Source organism: Ictalurus furcatus, chromosome 12 (genome assembly GCF_023375685.1).
Source record: "Ictalurus furcatus strain D&B chromosome 12, Billie_1.0, whole genome shotgun sequence".
Taxonomy (NCBI): domain Eukaryota; kingdom Metazoa; phylum Chordata; class Actinopteri; order Siluriformes; family Ictaluridae; genus Ictalurus; species Ictalurus furcatus.
Window position 1 is genome coordinate 24,131,788 of NC_071266.1, and position 20,154 is coordinate 24,151,941.

The window sequence follows — 20,154 nt, forward strand, 5'->3', positions numbered from 1 at the left end:
GTGTGTTTTAGGCTGGGTGTGTAACATGTACAGGGCAGTGCTTTAACTCTAAAGTATTTCTAGTGTGCACAAACCTCCAATTAGTATTTTATCCTTCCCATTTTAGTCTGCAGAGGTGTGGGTGTGTGTGTCTCAGAGCCGCTCTGATCTCTCGCTCCGGCTGTTGATTTTTCAGAGAAAGCGAGAGTGTGAGAGGCGGGTAAATGTTTTCTCCTTTCTGAAACGGATCGATGGTGTCCCGGCGAAGGCCGCCGAGGTCACGGGGCCGTGTGCGTGTGTACGGCGGCTCACGTCCGAGCCGAGCTTTAGCTTTATCTTCGAAATCCAGTTAGGCCAGACGGCCGTGTGTGGCACGAAAGCACCGCGCCGAGGCTTGTGCTTAACAGCGTTGCTGTAATCATTCACAGGAAGTGCAGGGAACAGCCACGAGGAGTTTCTGCACCAGCGGAGTTTCATCGTCCTGCTGTGATGAGCTCCGATTTTTAATCCTTAAACGTGGAATGGTTTTTAATCTCCTTGGGGAGAGCTTTAATTTATGATGCAACGTACAGTAATGTGACAGACACGCACACGAGCACCCGTGTACACTGCTTTATATTCAAGCTTGGGTGGGTATTTATAACCGTGATTGTGTGTGTGTGTGTGTGTGTGTGTGTGTGTGTGTGTGTGTGTGTGTGTGTGTGTGTGTGTATATGTGTTTTTATATCCTGGTGTGGATCAAATGTCCCCACAAGGATAGGAATATCTGACGCTTTCGGCTGGTCCTTAAGAGGGGGGGGGGGGGTACCGAGTGTATCAAGTTACTGCACTTTCCAGGAGGTCATTGTTAGTGATGTCTATTCTGCTTTATCACTGCATGCGCACACATATATATATATACACACACACACACACACACACACAGATAAAGTGGCAGTGTGTTACATAATACGCAGCTGTAACTATAGTCCCTTTGAGCAAGCGCTAAATTCTGCTTGAAATCGAATGTAAATGCGTGTGATCTGACGAACGTCACAAAAGGCTGATGTATTTTTGAGTCGCGTGAGAGTGTGCGCCATTAAAACTCATCCGAGGAACAAAGATGGCCGGTGTCAATTTAATTAAGTGCGTTGTCGTGTGATGTTACACCTCAGAGGTGCTTGCGTGAGCATGTGTGTGTGTGTGTGTGTGCACGTGTGTGTAGGCTGATTGAATTTGCCCAGTGAGTCCTCAGGCTCAGGGCAAACTGGGTTAATGGATTCGCAGACATTCAGGAATGTAAATTAGAGGAGATTTAATCCGTAATCCTGCCTCACTCTGCAGTAGAGATGATGGTATTAAAAGCCATCCCCCGCTTTCCATCCCCCTTCCCACCCCCCCGTTGTGACGGGAAGCGTGTGTGCACTTCACTCTCCGACATCTGCGGCCAGGACCTTTAACCCCGCCCGATAGGGGATCTATTAACCCGATGATCTCAGGTGTGTAATTGGCTCTTGGCGTATTATCCCGGGATTATTCATGTTTCATTTCTAATTATTTGTCATTACGTAGTTGCTCTGTTGTGTTAAGCCTCCGGAATACTTGGTTGTTGTTTTTTTTTTTGCACGTACGCTAGCACAGTCGTACACACAGCCTTTCAAAGTATACTCCAGTTGACATGTACACGTACACAGCCGGACAACTTGCACTACCCCTCCTGGCCTACAGGAGTCAGTACCGAGCATTTAGAGAATTTACTCCTACGCTTTGGATCAATGAATGATCCAAAGGAATGTAGGAATGATGTTTTTTTTTTTTTGTGGAATTCTGTGTTTGGTTTACTCCAGATGTAACGGGACTCCTGTCTTCCATACAGTTCCACTTTCGACTCATCAATCCACAGAACATTCTCCCAAAAGGTTTGAGGATCATCAAGGTGTGTTTTGGCAAAATTCAGACGAGTCTTAATGTTCTTCTGGGTTAGCAGTGGTTTTCACCTCACCACTCTTCCCTGGAGCCATTTTTGCCCAGAGTCTTTCTGATAGTGGAGTCATGAACAGTGACCTTTATTGACGCGAGAGAGGCCTGTAGGTCCTTTCATGTTGTCCTTGGCTCTCTTGTGACTTCCTGGATGAGTCGTCGCTGTGCTCTTGGAGGAATTTTGGAAGGTCGGCCACTTCTGGGAAGCTTCACTACTGTCCCGAGTTTTTCCATTTAGAGATAACGACTCTCGCTGTGGTTCTTTGGAGTCCCAGAGCCTTTGAAATAGCTTTGTAGCCCTTCCCAGACTGATGTATTGCATTCACATTCCTCATCATTTCTGGAATTTCTTTCAACTTTGCCATAGTGTGTTACTGGGTAAGACCTTTTAACCAACTTCATACTGTTAAAGAAGTTCTGTTTAAGTGTTGATATGATTGAACAGGGTTTGCAGTAATCAGGCCTGGTTGTGTCTAGTCCGGCTGAACCCCATCATCGATGCAGTTTCATAGATTTGAGGAATTAGTAACTACGGGCGCAAATACATTTTCACACAGGACCAGTTGGTATTGGAGAACTTTCGCTTCAATACATAACATTATCATTTAAAAACTGTATTTTGTGTTTACTCAGGCTGCCTCTCTTTTATCTTAGATGTTATTTTAATTTCTGAAACAGTTTAGTATGAGAGACAGACAAAAACAGAAGAAATCAGGACGGGGGCAAATACTTAATAAGGACAATATAATAATGTTGTTGGCACATTTATATACCCCAAAACATTTTCTTTTCTCTTCCTTTTATTTCCCTCCCTTGCAAGTAGTTTTCCAAGACGTAGCAGCAAATTAATTCGTCCACATGATCAAGAAATGTCATTAAATAATACACGTGACCTGGATTTGATTAGATTAGATTAGATTGGATTTTATCTGAAGTGGCTAGTGTTTTGATTCTTGCTTAATCCTCATTTCTTAATTTAAAAAAAAAAAATAAAATAATAATAATAAAAAATCCCCTAATGAAATGGGTTTCATATGTAAAGAGGCTATTTGTAGATCTGAGAGTTCAGACGCAGGGCAGACGCAGATCTCGATCAGCACTCTTTAGTCTGCGAGGCCTTGTTAAAACCCCGGCTTGGCCGTAATTAAGCCACAGAATCCATCCGCTAACCGCTTTTCGAGGCAACCGGCCAATCAGAGCGCGGGGTTTCTCCGGGCGCTCGTGCCGGATTGGCTGTTTAGCTCTGTTCAAATAAACCTCACTCGCTCCGTCTTGATCCCATAAAAAGAACAAGGCCTATAAGTAGACAGTTTTGCTTGTAATTATGTCTGCGCATGGTTTAAAACTGACGATCGTAATGAACGCCTTCACCCTTAATTATGATTTGCGTCAGCTCGAGCACAATATGAAAGCGTGTGTAATTGGAGCTCTGTTGGGGGGGCTGGGGGGAGGCCTGGCTTTTATTTTCCACTCCGTCTTGAAGATGACAGCGCCGCAGCCGGCGCCACAGACGGAGCGAGCCCAGGGTGGAGCAAACCGGAGCGAGAGGCGCTCGTAGATCTGGCCACGATGACACGAGGTGCTCTCGCGATCACAGTAGGGGATTGTCCTGCGCTCGGACGCTCTGCCTTCGAGGCTTTGACCTCTCACCTCGCTCCGAGGAGGAGGAGCTCGGCGTAATCGCAGCCATTTCCTCAATTAGCTGAGTCATTTGCTGCTGATTGCGAGTGGCCCTCGTTTGGTTTGTTTACTCTCTGTTCGCCCGTCGTTTGAGGAATTAAGTCGTTTGGGAAAGGGGAAAAGCTGATACAGATGTGCGCAGCTGTCGCGAGCCTGGTCGATGTCTCTCTGTCTCGCACGCGCGCACACACACACACACAGCCTGGAAGAACGGAGCTCTTGAGACGCAGTATTGTGTTGACTGGCTATTAAATCTATAGAGGAGTCGTATGTCCTTAAGCACATTCCACACCTGCACGTCTCTCCTTTTTTCTTCTTCTTCTTCTTCGTCTGATTTAGCACGAGGCATTTAAAGTATCAGATAGTCTGCGAGTGAGTGTTTTATTCAGCTACAGCGATCATCTTACTGCCTCTGTAAGGGTGTCTGTGCGAGCGTTTGATCTTTTAAGCCCACACTTAGACCGACATAACATTTTTATGTTTAGATTATTAGATTATATTTGATTTTTTTTTTTTTTTTTTTTTTTTTTCCAGGTCCAGACACGTGATGCATGCTCCTGACTGGCTTTGAACTTTTATTTACTTGTTTCTTTATTTATTTTTAATCCTGTGGCGGTTTTAAAGATCGGTTTAGTGAGGCTGAGATGGAGATCGGTGTTACTCGGTGTTACTCAGCCGCGTTGACGTCACGACGGAAAACTTCCCCGTCGAAAGCATTCACGCGTTGTACTTCTGTAGCGTTGTGTTTTTATCCGACGTTTGATCTAGTCAGTCGGACGTAGCGCAGATCGTGTTAACTGTTCGCGCATCTCGTCCTCGTTGTTAACAATGCGGAAGCCGAGCGTTTTGTTTATCGGTTCGTGATGTTGAACCAAATACAAACATCTTTTCAGGAAGTGGAAATTTTTATTATTGTTCAACCGCTTCTTATTATTATTATTATTATTATTATTATTATTATTATTTATATATTTTTTGTTTCGTTTCTATAATTGTTTTTAGTTTACTTTAGATTTTATTTTTAGGGGGCCAAGCACCGAAGGTCTGTCAGCATCCTATTGTTATTCTACCTTTTCTTATCATCTTTTATTAAGCGTAGTGTAGTTTTTATAGTTTTAGTTGATTTTAGCTTATATATAATTATATTTTTTATTTTATTTAAGTTTAGTGTAGTTTGTTTTTTTTTTCAGTTTATTTTGGCTTATATATTTTATTAATTTTTTTTTTTTAGTCTTAGTGTGGTTTATATTTTTTGTTTATTTTAGTTTATATATTTTATTGAGGTTGTGTATTTTAGCTTGTATATTATTTTATCTTTTATTTCATTAAGGTTTAGTGTGGTTTGTATATTTCTAGCTCATTAAATTCAGTTATTAATTAATCAATTAATTTATTATTATTGAGCTATTATTTAGTGAATTGCTTGTTTATTGTTCTCTAGCAGTTGCCGTGATTTATATAATTATCACACTGACTTAATTGTAATATTCCATTTGTGTGTGTGTGTGTGTTAATCCTTCTAGCTCACTCTATATTAGACCATACATAAGCTTTACAATGAGCTCTTTGTTTCCTGTGACCCTTCACCTTTAACCCCACAGACTAGGCTCTGACCTCTGCCCCTAGAGGTCATGCTGTGACACTGCACACTCTCGCTCTGAACTAATGTTCAAGCAGCTGCGCTCTTTATCGGCTCTGTTTGAATGAACAGAACCGTGAGGTCGTGTTAAAGGTCTCGTTCAGGTTCAGTGTACTGATGTTTGAAGAGAAACATGCTCTGTGATCATCCCGATCGCCGATGAGAACCTCTCGGACGTCGTGTTTATTTGTCGATGTGGTTTCAGGTCAGCCCTTTGTGATATCGAGGAGAGAATAAGAGAAAATGAAGCTGTGTTTGTGTGTGTGTGAGTTACAGTACAGGATTTTCTGCTCTGTTGCCCTTTAGCATGTGTTTATATATTGAAATGAAGCTTCTCTCCGTGTTATAAGCAGCAGATACGTGACTAAGGTAATTATTATGTTCATAAACTATCAGCGCTTTAGGTGAGATGTTCATACACGAGCTGCCACTGCACTGTACACACCCGATAAATGAATATGTCTGGGTTTATATGTGATGTGGACTGAGACACAATGCATGTCTTCGTTCGTTTGTTTGTTTGTTTTTTGTAAGCGAACAATCACTCCTCTGCAATTTCTAATCTAATCTGGGAAATAGTCGCTTTATTGTTCGGAAAACGTATTATATAATGTATTCGATCGTCTTTAAACCTACATGAAGATTTCTCCAACAGTTCCAACGTTTGTGTGGTTCAATTAATGTATTTCTTAAGTACTCGGTACCTTCGGACCAATCGGATTTGAGAGTTCAAAAGCGCTGATCAGAACACTTCGCAGCAGCAGTCTTGGTGCTTGGACCCCTACTCTTTCTTCCACCAGAATTAGAAGCGCTTCATACGGAGTAATCAGGAACCCAGTCTCTCCTTTCAGCCCCTCCTTCTCCCTCATCCCGTGTCTCTTTAACTCCTCTCTCGCGCTCCAATTAGCCGAGCAGATCCCAGACCTGCCAGTCCATATGCTGGGAGAAATGTCTCATTCCCTCTGTGATTCAGTTAGCGCCGCGAATCTGAAGCTGCCTCGGAGATATGCCCCTGAGATATGCCCAGGCGCTCGATCGGACGTTGCATTATTTGTGTCTGATGTTAATGTGCATCCTACATCCCTGATCTCTTATAGAGTCCATGTGTATGACACGCTTTTGTTTGTTATAGGCCATTTATGTGAGTCTGGTATCTTTTTAAACTGAACTGTGCACAACTCTGTACATCACCGATGTACTATAACGTGATGGGATTAAATCATTCGATGTTAACTGAAAAAAAAAAAAAAAAAAAGTTAGGCTTGAAGAGCAGGAGGCCACGCCTCTTTCACTGTGACCACGCCTCTTTTACCAGGACTAAAAGGTAGAAAGGCCGTGACTCCGTCAATGGGACCGACAGGAATGCAGACCTGTGTCTAAGGAGGTAGATTTGATCGTGTTTCTTTCAAAAAATGTGCACCACTTATTTATTAATTTATTTATTAATTAATTTATTTATTTATTTATAAGTCTCTCCAAGATTTTGCGAATCGCAGAAATGAATGCAAAATCATACAGTGTTCTGAGGAGCTTTCAATTATAAAAAAAAAATCAAAATTACCGCCGATATTCTGCAGATTTGGGCCGAGACGTGTCATGTGTAAGTGTAAGTAAGTATATGTAAATCGCTCTGGGTAATGGCGTCTGCCGAATACCGTGAACGTAAATGCGATTTCGCAGATTCGAGTAGTTCTCCACAAAAAAAGGCACGAAAAAAATGCGCAAATTGCATCGCAAATTAAAAAAAAAAAAGGCAGCAAAATCAAATCGATCATAAGTTTTTAGCGACAGTCAGGAAAAAAACACCACAAAAGTCCTGTAGGGACTGAAAGATTGCTGTGTGGTATCCGTTTGATTCAGGTGTAATTTTGAGGACAATTTTCTCAACCTTAGGTCTTTTAATCTTCTTATGTGTCTCTGAGCTAACTCTCCCTCTCTCTCTCTCTCTCTCTCTCTCTCTCTCTCTCTCTCTCTCTCTCTCTCTCTCTAGGCTCCCCGGCTTTACCCAGTAACATGGCCTACTTCGGCAGCTCTCAGGATGAGGACGAGCTGGAGGACGATGACGAATGCGAGGAGGAGAAGCCGCCCAGCGTGGCATCCACGTCATGCCAGTCCACACCACGGAAAGGCAAACCTCCCGGCAGACTCAACGGACAGGGTGAGACGAGAGCTCTGAGAGCCAGGGGCTACACAAATGTGTACGTTTTATTGTGTGGAAAGCTTTAGTGTGACGCAGTCAGGAACCACCTCAACCTGGGGGTCTAGTTTAACCTTCCAACAGATTTCAAATTTCCTCCATGATGATGACGGATATACAGATCCACACTGTGCAAAAAAATACATTTAAAAAAATTCAAATCGGCTCGCACTTCACTTATAAGCACCACGTAGGATCAGCTCGATGAGCGATTTCTGTTCCTTTCTGTCGTGGTGTAGAAACCGGCGTCCCGTCAGCATTGAACAACGATTTTACCCGTTAGTTTTAGGTACCAAATACATGGACCCTTTGGTACTTAATCTTAAAGCACAGATCAAGCTGTAGTACCGTGCAGTGGAAGAAAATATTGGTTGCGTTTTAACAGTATGAATGTAAAGGTAGGGGGGTGTGTGTGTGTGTGTGTGTGTGTGATCACTGGGGAACTCGCGTGGGAGCACGGTGCGACGCTTCATCTCTCCTCTCCAATTATCACTTAGTGGGAAAAGCGGTAACAAGGTGTTTATGTATTCAGCCGACAGCTGTGCAGAGGGGCGCTGTAGGCTCTACACACACCCCTGAGCACCTCCTACACACACACACACACACACACACACACACACACACACCTTACACATGCTGTCTCTTTGTCTCTGTTCTCTCTCACACCTGTGCGGTTTCTTTCTCTGCTGTCCGTCTTTCAGCACTACACGCTTGTGTGTGTGTGTGTACGTCGGTAGAGCCGGGTGACGCGTCAGGAGTGTGTATTAATGAAGCTCCGTGTTAAGAACGCACCAGCGTGTCAGTAGTAATGAACGTTACGAGCTGACAGGTCTGTTTAATTGCACCTCCGTGTTATCAGTGGCAGATGCCTCACATCGTGAAGTGTGTTTAGTAGCAATAAAAGCAGCACTTGGTGGGAAAGGCGGTTTGCCTCACGAGCGCACACTTTCAAATTCACACACAACATACACGAGCGCCCGTTTGCGTTACCGCCGCTGTAGGAGCTAAGACTCCGATCCCCGGGGTGATGCCGGATTCCAGCGGCGTGAAAACGCCGCGTTCCGATTGGCTGACGGGCGTCCGCCGATAACTGCTTCAATTGAGGACTGATCAATAGAAACAACTCTGAGGATTTGCATTTGAGGTACGGAATAAAACACTCGGAGGCACAGTACACCTTACTGAAGAATTTTCCTGTGTTGGGAAAACTTAAAGCGGAGACTCCTTCCAAAAACATCAGCAAGCTTCACCTTATCAACAGTTGCATGGTTTATATATATATATGTATATCTGTCTTCATCCATCCATCTTCTATACCGCTTATCCTTCTCAGGGTCACGGGGAACCTGGAGCCTATCCCAGGGAGCATGGGGCACAAGGCGGGGTACACCCTGGACACGGTGCCAATCCATTGCAGGGCACAATCACATACACACTCACACGCCCATTCATACACTACGGACACTTTAGACACGCCAATCAGCCTACCATGCATGTCTTTGGTCTGGGGGAGGAAACCAGAGTACTCGGAGGAAACCCCCACAGCACGGGGAGAACATGCAAACTCCGCACACTGTTCTCCGCACAGAGTTTGGAGAACATCCAAACCCTGACCCTGGTGGTGTGAGGTGAACGTGCTAACCACTGAGCCACTGTGCGCTATGTGTGTGTGTGTGTGTGTGTGTGTGTGTGTATATAATATATATATGTATGTGTGTATATATATACGTATGTATATATATGGAAATACAGGCAGAGTTGCTGTTCTAGAACATTAATCAACACCTTTTGACTAATCGGAATCAAGCACTTAAATTTAAACGTGTCAATTAACAACCCGTCCTCTCTAGTTTTCAGTATCGTTATCCTAAAACACTTTGCTATGCGAGTACACGCTGCACAATCATGACATTGTTGTGGATTTATAAATAAATAAATGAATGCAACAGGATGCACGAGCTTGTGCGCCGTGCACTCAAGGGCATGGACTCTGTTGCGGATTGGAGGTCGCACAATGCAATCGCATGGTATCGTTGCTCCGTATCGGGTCGCGGATCATATTGAACGACTGGCTGCTTCACGGCGTCTTTTAGTCATGGGATCGTGAATCATTGATCGAGATGGGCATTGTGTCGTCTCCGAAGGTGAGGCGCACACCTCTAGTGTGTAAGAACTTCTGCCGTGTCTGAATGCGTAACCGGGAGTAGAACCGGGCGTCTGGCCAGTCAGTCACCCGATCTTCGGTTCCCGCTGAAACCATCCGAGGTTTCGAGTTCCCTCGCTAGACCTCCACGCCGGGGTCAGGCACACGGCTGACGCTGGGCCGAGCTCGCTCCTGTGTAATTTTGTCTCCTGTTTCCTGCTCTTTATTTTCCTCATGTGCACACGGCTCCATTTTTTTTTCTTCCCCCCCCGTCTATTGATTGCTACATCGAGTTTAATTCCACTCACTTGCTCGAGGTGGATATCGGATCTTCGTCCTCTGCTCTCTCGTTCGCCTCGTCTCTCGCTCTCCCGAGCTCTGTCTCGAGCACGACACTTTACGATGGAAGCCATGTGTCTGCGAGTGTGTCTGTGTATAAGACCCCAGTGCTTAGCTTTCACGCTCTGTACCTCAGTAACCAAGCGGCGTGTTTACATTTCTAAATTAAACACTCTTTATTAATCCCAGGCCTCAGTAGCTACTCCAGACTCACTCCTGTGCCTGGAATCAAACCGAGCTCCAGCTGGCGCTTTCCCAACGACGTCAAGCCTGTTGGTATTAAAACCCTAGTTAAAATAAAGTCCGCCTGCCATCAATAAAGAGAGCAGGCCAAATATGTGTTAATTAGCATCAGTCGGGTTTGATTTAAGGGCAGAGGGTGATGTAGAGTAAAGTGAAACAGGACGATGATGAGAGCCGACTGGTTGGACTTGAGAGATCATGAGTAAGTCTATAGTAGCCTTAAATCTCGCCCATTTGTCTTGGCTGGTCGCTTTGTGTCCACCAACTGGGGCTTTTTCAATAAGGTACATAGTTTGGACTTGGTGAAGAATGTGGGCTGCTAGCACCCTGCAGACACCCCACTGTACTGTGACTCCAATTTCCAACTGAAGACTATTATTATAGGCACATTTCCCAACTCAAGAACTTTAGACACATCTACACCAAATGATTCTTTTCAGGTACTCAAGAACTTTAGGTACATTTACACCAAATGATTCTTTTCAGGAACTCAAGAACTTTAGGTACATTTACACCAAATGATTCTTTTCAGGAACTCAAGAACTTTAGGTACATCTACACCAAATGATTGTTTTCAGGAACTGGAAACTAGCATGAAGCTAGCATGAATTCCTTAAAGTCGATAATGGACGGGCAAAGCACGTAAAGTTCCTGTAAAGATTTCTGTGATGGAAACTTGCACGAGCTTCCCAAGTGTCTGCGAAGGTGTCTGTACTGGTGATTCAGCTCAAGTTTCGGAGCTCCTGAAACGATTCCTGGGATGGAAAATTTGCACAATGCTCCCTGGTTCCTGAAAAGGATCCTGCACTGGCAAAGTGCCTAAAGTTCTTGAGTTCCTGGAAAGGTTTCTGTGTTGGCACTGTGCCTAAAGTTCCTCAGACCCTGAAGAGGTTTCTGTGATGGAAATTTGCATGGCATTCATGAGATCCTAAAAAAAAAAAAAAAAGGTGTCTACAAGAGCCTAAAGTCCTTTAGTACAGAAACCTCTTCAGGAACTCAAGAACCTTAGGCACATTTCCACCATGTTGCATTTTGAGTAACCAGACACCTTTTGTGGAATATCATGCAATTTTCTTCCACTAGAACCTTTTCAGCATTCTCAGGTACTTTACACAAATTTCCAGTGTATGAACAAGAACTCTAGCTCCAGTCTTTTTCAAAAATGCACATTTCCACCTCAAAACTCTTTTTCAGGATATCTGGAACTCCATATACGCTTCCACCACAGGAACCTTTTCAGCAACTATGGAACATTTTAGGTACCTTTCCGCCACAGGAACAAGGGCCAGAATCCAGAACTATTTAGCTCCTCAAAAGTGAGAACACGTCCAGTGTAACCATAGAGTTGTGCAGTTGATGGTGAAAGGTCTTGCTGAAGAACCCACTGTTTCCATGACCGTCCTGGACATTAGTAGAGCTCAGGAACCATTGAGTCAGGACTGCCTAAAAGGAGTAATAAATTATTTATTAACTCTCTCACTGACCCAGGTGTTGACTTTCCTCTGAGAGTGTGTCCAAGGGTTAGGGGTTTAGGGTTTAGGGTTAGGGGTTTAGGGTTAGGGTATCCTGTATTTAGAGGTCACTTGTGTTACAAATGGAGTGGAATGACTCTCCCTTGTTCCCTTCTGTGTGCAGTGTTTAATGGCCACGCTAAGCTGATGAAGGAGAGGGAGAGCACGCTGAGGCCCAAACTCAGAGAGTCGTCAATCGGGAAGGAGCGCTCGGAGCGACTGGAGGAGTGGAGAGACGTCCCACAATCCACCACAAGCAGAACTCACACCTCCAATGGAGTCGGCATTAAAGGAACCACAGAGGAACTACGCAAGCAGGTAGGATAACATTCTTCTTCTCTTCTCGTCACGTCTCATCGTCCTCTCCTGTCCTCCTATTTTCTTCTTATCTACCTTTCTCCTCTCCTCTCCTCTCCACTTTCCTCACCTTTGTGGAGGAATGACTGTGCAGCACCCTCAGGCCTCAGGCTGTGTTTAAGGGCTTCATTAAAAGGAATGATTCTTTGCTGATCACAAAAAGGAAAGCGCAGGAAAGCGCAAAGACCCCAGATCGTCACAGCTTCTCATCCTTTGTTCCATCCTCTGCCTCTTGCTCTCTTCGATCTCGCTTACTTCTTACAGGAAATGGGCGTCTGTTACTTTCACGTCGAGTCGTTCTTCTGTAACATGAAGACAGCGGAAAATGCAGTCATGTACCTGTAGAATAAGCACAGGAAATGTGGGGTCTGAAGGGGGTAGGTTAAATGGATGAGGTATACGAGGTGTGGACGTGTGTGTTGTGTAGTTTTGTGCAAGAGTATTGCGTTAAGAGGGTGTGTGAGGGTGTGTGTGTGAGAGAGAGAGCAGCAGTGAGAGGGTTAATTTGGTTCATTTTTTATGAGCTGCTGTTCTGCAGACGCACTCGGTCAACGCTTCATGCCATTGTACAGCTGGCCTATAGCGACACATGATGTCATCTGGACACACACACTTAAAGCTCACACTGCACTTATCAAACTCTCTCTCTCTCTCTCTCTCTCTCTCTCTCTCTCTCTCTCTCTCTCTCCCTCCCTCTGATGTTTCCCCGTCTTTTTTTTCCCCTCAGCTCAGCTGTTTAACAAGTCTATCCTCAAACCTTCCATCAATCTTTGTGCTGTTGCATATTCCCTTTTGCTCTCTTTTCTTTTTTCCTCCGTCTCTCCCTTCTGCTCTCTAAATCTCTATCTGTCTCAATCGTTCCAGTCTTCTCTCTCCTGGCTGTTTTGCTCGGCTGGGCACAGTCTGGTGACAGGCAGTGCTGCTGTGGTGGCTTCTCTCTCGCTCTCTCTCTCTCTTACTCTCGCTCTCTTTCTTACTCTCGCTCGCTCGCTCTACTCCGCCTTCCTTCGCCGTCTCTTCAGGCAGACTAAACAATCCCAGACAGAGTGTGTTTGTTCTCACGTGCACAGCGCCTCAGGAGAATCTTGGTAACGGAGTCTGTGAGCCCTCTAGTGGCCGCATCACTCGCTGCAGGTGAAAGTTAATCCCAGGGTGCTGTACTCGGTGTGAACACACAGGCAAAGTACGCCAGGGAATGGACGCTAAGTGGGATTGGCATTGCACACACAGACACACACACACACACACACACAGCTGCGCTCTCGCAGCTTTCTGGCTGTCGGCCTTGTTTCAAATGGAGCACAGAGGATGGTGCTGTTTCGAAAGAAGCCTGGCACTTTAAATAGGCACGCGGGTGGGTGGAAGAAGGTGGTGCTGCTTTTAATGGAAGATGAATGTGAGAGGTTGGTGGATGGTAAAGGTCAATAGTTGAATGTGTCGATGAGACAGGGCGCACTTTTAGATGGAGGAAAGGCTGAGATGACGGTGCTGTTTTCAGCTGTTAGATAGGGGACCATGGAGAAGGCGATGCATTTGTAGGTGTTTCTTGAGGCCTGAGAAAGTGGTGGTGTCTTAATGGCTAGAGAGTGGTTTGAGATGGTGGTGCTGTTTCCAATAGAAGACAAGAGGGTGCTTGAGAGAAGCTGGTGCTGTGGCTAATGGAGACCAGAGGGTGGTGCTGGTTAATATGGTTAAAGGCTGTGTGGGAAATGGTTGCCCAGTGGAGGAGTTAGGATGTCCCCTCACTCAGGAATGAGAAGGTGGTGGTGTCTCATAGGCAAGAGAGTGTGGTGGAGAGGGTTGGTGCTGTTGTAGATAGAGGACTGCGAGTGGTTGTTGGAGGTGGTGCTGTGTTTCATTGGATTCCAGAGGGTGTTTTAACAGAAGGTGGTTCCATGTGGGTTTTGGAGGACAGAGGTTGGTGCAAGTCCGTAGCACATAAAGGCTGGATGGGAAACTGTGGTGTTCCCAGGTCGAGGAGGAAGAAGGGGTTTCTGGAGCTCAATTGGCTAGAGAGTAGACTGGAGATGGTGGTACAGTTTCAGATACAGGACAGAGGGTGGTTTAGCAGAAGGTGGTGCCATGTGGCTTTTTTGGAGGACAGAGACTGGTGCTTGTTCATATGGAAATGCTGGTGCTGTTTCAAACGAGGTATTGTTCGGGGACGTTTTGGTGTTTCAGGTGGTGGTTAGAGACAGTGTTGTCTTAATGGCTATAGAGTGGACTGGAGATGGTGATGCGGTTACACATAGAATACCGGGGGTGGTTTGGAGAAGGTGGTGCTGTGTCAACCGGAGACCAGAGGGTGGTGCTGGTTCATATGGATAAAAGGCAGGACGGGAAACGATGGTGCGCTTTCATCTGGACGACAGACGAAGAGTCATAACCGAGTCGCTTTACACCTGCTGTGCTACCTGCCGAGAGCATCGATCATCTGGGCCTCAGAGCTTTGTGTAGAAAGGGTCTAAATTTTCTCTCCCTCCTCCTGTGCCCTTCTTCCTCCCCTTCCCTCTGCTTCTCCTTGCGTGACGAGGGTGGAGCGACAGATGAAGGCGATCACATTTCACTCCCCCTTATCTTTTAATAGCCTCTCCTTGTGTTTGGCTGCGCCTGATAGGAATACAATACAGGCCGTGTCGACTGGCTCGGCACGCTGATGGATCGCCGAGGCTCAAGCACATTTCACTTAACATTACCGCCAGTGTGGAACACACACACACACGCACATGCACACATCTACATCCACATGCATGGGTACATAGAAACAGAATGGCTGACCATCCCCTGAAGGGTCTGCATGTTAGTGACCTCGAATCCACAGTCCATCCACACCTCTTAAGTTTCAGCTGTAAACTTTTTTTTTTTTTTTTAAATTTGATTTAATTTCCTGGTGCTCTTGTGAAACGATACCCGAGTCCGTAACAGAATACGTCAAGTAAAACGGAATAAAAGCGTTAGCCTATTGAGAAGAGACGACGCAGTCTAATATTCCCATAACTGCGCTTAACCCAGAAGAATTCGTGTAACCGAAACGTCGTCTGCTGCGGCAGGAACCCACAGGGGCTCTCCGATCCGCTGAGAAACACCAGACTTTTATTTGAAGCGTTTAGGCAGAATTACCGAGCTTAACGAGACCACTCCATATCAGACTGATTATAATGTGCTTTCGCTATAAACTATATTCCGGGAGTCATTTTACCACCAGTAGCTGGCACCGAGCGCCTTTCTCTCCATTAGTTCCTCTCTGTCTCTGTCTGTTCTCATTTTCCCTGAGTTAATTATGTCCTACTGTAGCTGCGGTTTCGGTTTTCCTGTCGAGATAATACATAATACAGATCAAGATAGCTGACGGAGGGCCGCTAACGGAGCCACGAATCCCAGGAAGTGTCACCGATAGATTTTGCGTTCGTTTATTTTTAAAGGTCTTTTTTTTTTTTTTTCCCCTTTCTGCAGAAATCAACGGATGTTTGATTTTTATTTATTTATTTTACCAGGAAGTCCCATTGAGATTGAATTATCTCTTTTTACAAGAGAGCCATGGCCAAGGTAAAAGCCGTGCAACCCGCAATAAAAAAAAAAAAAAAAAACACGACACGTACAACACGTATTTAAACACCGGAACATTTTACCAAAAACAATTACACATATAAGTGCATTCAGATTTAAATCTTTTTTTTTTTGTCTTCTGCAATTTATGTTTATCGATTTGGACTAGAAATAAACCCAAAGTCTTAACACCCGAGTCCATAATATACTGTTACCTGTAGTTACTAATGCACGTGTAAGTTAAATCAGGCTACGCTAGTGATTTGTTTGTTTGTTTGTTTGTTTGTTTGTTTGTTTGTTTGGGTTTTTTTTTTTTTTTTGCTAAACTAGCATAGCTATTGTTACCCAATTTGTCTAATAATTGTTGCAGAAACTCTAGACTTAAAGTACAGATTCGTGCATAGACTGTTAGTTACTGTTCCTAACTTTTAAAGCAACGAAATAAACTTTTTCCACGATAAGTATGGTGGCTAAGTGGTCCCACATGAGTCTCCAGCCATCTTGATCACTTTATTAACTGTGTATTAGGGATTGTAACCTAATACCAGTCCGTGTTCAGACTGAATAGATTATCTGTTCTCTGTATTGTTTTCAGACAGAAATAGGAAGCACTTTTTTGTGTGTGTGTGTGTTTTGTTTTGATTTTGGGGAGGTCAGAAAAGTTCAAAGGGCATGTGGTTGAGATAAAGGTCTCCATTCCATCCATCCATCCATCCATTTTCCATACTGCGTATCCTACACAGGGTCACGGGGAGCCTGTCCCAGGGGACTCGGGCACAGGGCAGGGGACACCATGGGTGGGGTGTCAACCCATCGCAGGACACGAGCTGGGACCCCGTGTGGTGCGATATAGATACACGAGCAGGAGGTTTTGATTTTCATTGAACTGTCAGAGCCCTCCTGTTTAGACCACGCATACACTTCAGATTTAAATCTGAATACTGATACAGAAATTTACAGCACTAGACAGATACTGATAGTAGCATCGTATTACACTCCTACTGTGTATATTTATGGATTAAAGCACATTTATTTCTTGTTTATGCTTAGAAGGTCTCGAAGTGAGCGTAGGTGTGTTAAAACAGCCGAGTCAGCATTGACACAGAGGCTTCAAAAGGGCGAGGTGGTATAAACACTGAGGTCACAAACTTGGATAGATTTTTAGATTGGAGTGGAATAGACTGAAAATGATCTACAAGATGTTTCTACTGGTTAATTTTGTCTTTTTCCTGATCTCTGCTTCTGTACAGGTCATTAAAGTGAATGGCTTTTCGCAGCCAGCTCCTGCGAACGTGGCCACTGCCAAAAAGTCAAAAGACTGCCGCCTACCCTCCAGAACTGTGAAGTACACGGCCACCGTGACCAAGGGCCACGTCACCTACACCAAAGCGAAAGGAGAACTGGTAAAGAAAGCCAAACTGAACCACAGCAAACATTCTGCTGCTGCTGCTGGCGGTAATCAGCATCCAGCCAGCAACGGGCATGGTGCCCAGCCCCCTCACTCAGGGAAAGCCCCAAGTGGCAATGCAAAAACCCGAAAACAGGTGCTGTTATCAAACGGGCTGCATGGTGCAGCCAATGGGGGCGCCAGTGTTCGCTTCAACGGGAAGGTCAATGGACTCCATGGCTCCAAGGAGGAAGAGTTGGAGAACGAAGGCCGGCAGGGGCGGCATGGTCTGCGCAATTCCAAACGCAGGATGGATACAGGATCGGAGGTTATGGAGCCGAAGTCCAAGGTCTTGTTCTCAGAGGCTAAAAAGCCTAAACTGGCGTCACTTCCTGTAGTGGAGACGCGCAGCAAGAAGGTGCTAAACCAGGACAAGGCTGCAGCTGCCCTTGCTAACGGGCACAGCATCACGGAAACAGCTGCCTCACCCACACCAAAAACAGGCCCCACCCCTGCTCCAGCCTCACCAGCTGCGCCAGGCTCCGCTCACCAGAGCCCAGCCAATCCGGAGCCGGCAAGGCAACGGCCCAAGCGTGCCACAGCCGGGAGGCTGATGTTCATCCATAGAGTGCAGCAGAGGACCAAGAGCTGGCACGCTAACTCTAATGCTAACACTACCTCAACCAGCAGGCTCTTGAGAGGGTCAGAGCCTCAGAGCACACCTCAGCGGGTGGAGCGGGAACGTGAGAGGGAAAAGGAGCGGGAAAAGGAGCGTGAGAGAAGCCGGGCAGGCCTGGCAGCGCTGTCTGAGGTTCCCGTATTGAGGCCCAACTCACGGGAGTTTCAGGATCCACTGGTGTACCTGGACTCGGTGCGAGAATGCGCAGAAGCGAGTGGGCTGTGCCGAGTGGTCCCGCCTCCCGACTGGCGTCCCGAGTGCAAGCTAAATGACGAGATGCGCTTCGTCACACAGGTGCAGCGGGTGCACAAGCTCGGCCGTCGCTGGGGCCCCAACGTCCAGAAACTCGCCTGCATCAAGAAACACCTCAAATCTCAGGGCATCAGCATGGAGGAGCCACCAGTCATCGGTGAGTTTTCCAAACTTATCCCGTGCTCTTAAATCGGTCCAAATGACCCAGCTGCTCCAGAAAAACAGGAACCAGGGCTTAATATTGACATTTCCTAAGTTAAAATAGTGTTATTCCTCTATACCACACGAACGGTACACCATATAAGGAACATCACAGGCTAATCACGTGACTTTACCTCAGTAACAGCACGTGCTAAGATACAAGACTGCTGTCAGCTCTTGTTAGGAAGCAGTAACTCACTTAAATTGCCTGCCTTTTTGGATTTACCCGTGGCATGGCTGCACGTTTATAGGCTCCAGAAAGCTGCCCATAGACTTTCGTTAATCAACTACCGTGTGTAGTTGCATGCTTTTGATATTTTTTTCAGGATTTCTTGGGCCTCCCGGTTATTTCATTTAGTTGACATAAGGAATAAAACTTTGGGGGTTTTTTTGGTTTTTTTTTTTAGAAAATCATTCAACCACATCAATTAACATGCAGTGACAATTTTTTTATTTGTTTAAAAAATGACACGTCTTATACCTTTTATCCATTTCTAGCTAGATTTAGCTTTGTGGAATGCATGGAAACAAGCTACTTCTGGTTATCGCTCGTTTTTTTTTTCTTTCTTTCTTTCTTTTTCCTTTTTCTTGAATTTAACAAGGATATCGATTGCGGCTCGTCATTTAACCGAGAAACCAGAAAGCCCTCTGTCCTGAAGAATTCGGGCGGAGGTTATAGGTTTACCTCTTGACCGTTTTACTGTTTTTGTATATGTGGTATGCGCGAATTGAAGTGTTTAAGATAGAGTCTAAAAATGTTTGAGTTGCGTTCTAGAGGGTTCTGTAGGGTTAATGTGTTTTCCTTGTATTGGTTTGTTCGAGTGATTAATATTAGCTGCTCATGAATAATGGGGGGGGGGGGAAACTCGCACATAATGAATGCTTAGCAGCAGTAAGTCAAGGTGACCACTTTTAATCATGAAGACGTTTTGCAGTAGGAGCTTCATTAATTGTGATGAGTACGGGTGTGCACTTAAAAAGAGTAAATCTGTGATGTAGGTTTTCAGTCAGGATCAGTTTCAAAAAGCTTATTAGTAATAGGAGGTCAGTCAGATTGGACTTGTCTATTATTATTATTATTATTATTATAAGATCATATCTTCAAGATTAATCTCTAAGTTCACTTTCTCTATAATTAAAGAAGAACACGATTGAAAAGAAACCCCTGCAAGGTTTAAAAAAAAATAAAAAGGGAAGGGGGGGGGCTTCATTTATAATGACCTGCATGATTAAACCCTCACACAAACGTCCTTCATTCCCTACACAGGAGGCTGTGAGGTGGACCTGGCACGCTTCTCTGAGCTGGTCAGCGACATGGGTGGCATGCAGCGGGTGATGGATCTGAAGAAGTGGAGCCGTTTGGCGGATCTGCTCCGGATCCCGAGGTCGGCCCAGGAACGGCTGGCCAAGCTCCAGGAGGCCTACCTGCAGTTCCTGCTGTCCTACGACCAGCTTTCTCCGCACGAGCAGCGACGCCTCGAGCATGAAGTGCTGGCCGAGAAGGAGACGCTGGAGCGCCGCCGGGGGCCCCTGGAGGGTCACTCGGAGAGCGGGAACGGCCACGCCCTGGCACTGCCACGATACGAGCCCAAGAATGGGCTCCACGGACCGGGCAAGGAGACGGAGACGCCGCGTAACCCCGGACGCCGTCGACTCTTCTCTCACGAGAAGAAAAAAGAGGGTCGAGTAGAAGAGGAAGGAAATGACGGGGTTCTCGGCGACCAACACAAGTGTATTTATAAGGTAAGAGTTAGTTCGCTAATTTAGTAAGTTTGTTCTGTTGGCTAAGTTTCTTTCCCGTTTTTGTTTTTTTAATTAATGTTCAAATATTTGAATAAAACTTTGTCCTCTTCCGTCTCTACAGTGTAAACAGTGGCGCTTGTGTGTCATGAATCATTTTACAAAGGCAGCTTTTTGATAAACTGGTGTTTGTTAGCTCCAGTAACACTGTATACACTGTATACACGTATATACGCATCACACACGCTACCATGTCACTGAATGCACACGATCCAAATACTATTCACTCAGTGGGGGTCGGT

At 45.4% G+C, this 20,154-nt stretch overlaps 1 protein-coding gene across 3 annotated transcripts in view; it reads left to right on the forward strand.

Moving 5' to 3' along the window:
- jarid2b (jumonji, AT rich interactive domain 2b) overlaps positions 1 to 20,154 on the forward strand; it is a 117,396-nt gene that overhangs the window by 84,576 nt on the left and 12,666 nt on the right. For all 3 annotated transcript variants that reach the window (XM_053638294.1, XM_053638296.1, XM_053638295.1), the window contains 4 exons: positions 7,248 to 7,415; positions 11,815 to 12,008; positions 16,844 to 18,068; positions 19,380 to 19,855. In XM_053638294.1, coding sequence (XP_053494269.1) covers positions 7,248 to 7,415; positions 11,815 to 12,008; positions 16,844 to 18,068; positions 19,380 to 19,855 — 2,063 coding nt within the window. The remainder of the gene's footprint in view (positions 1 to 7,247; positions 7,416 to 11,814; positions 12,009 to 16,843; positions 18,069 to 19,379; positions 19,856 to 20,154) is intronic.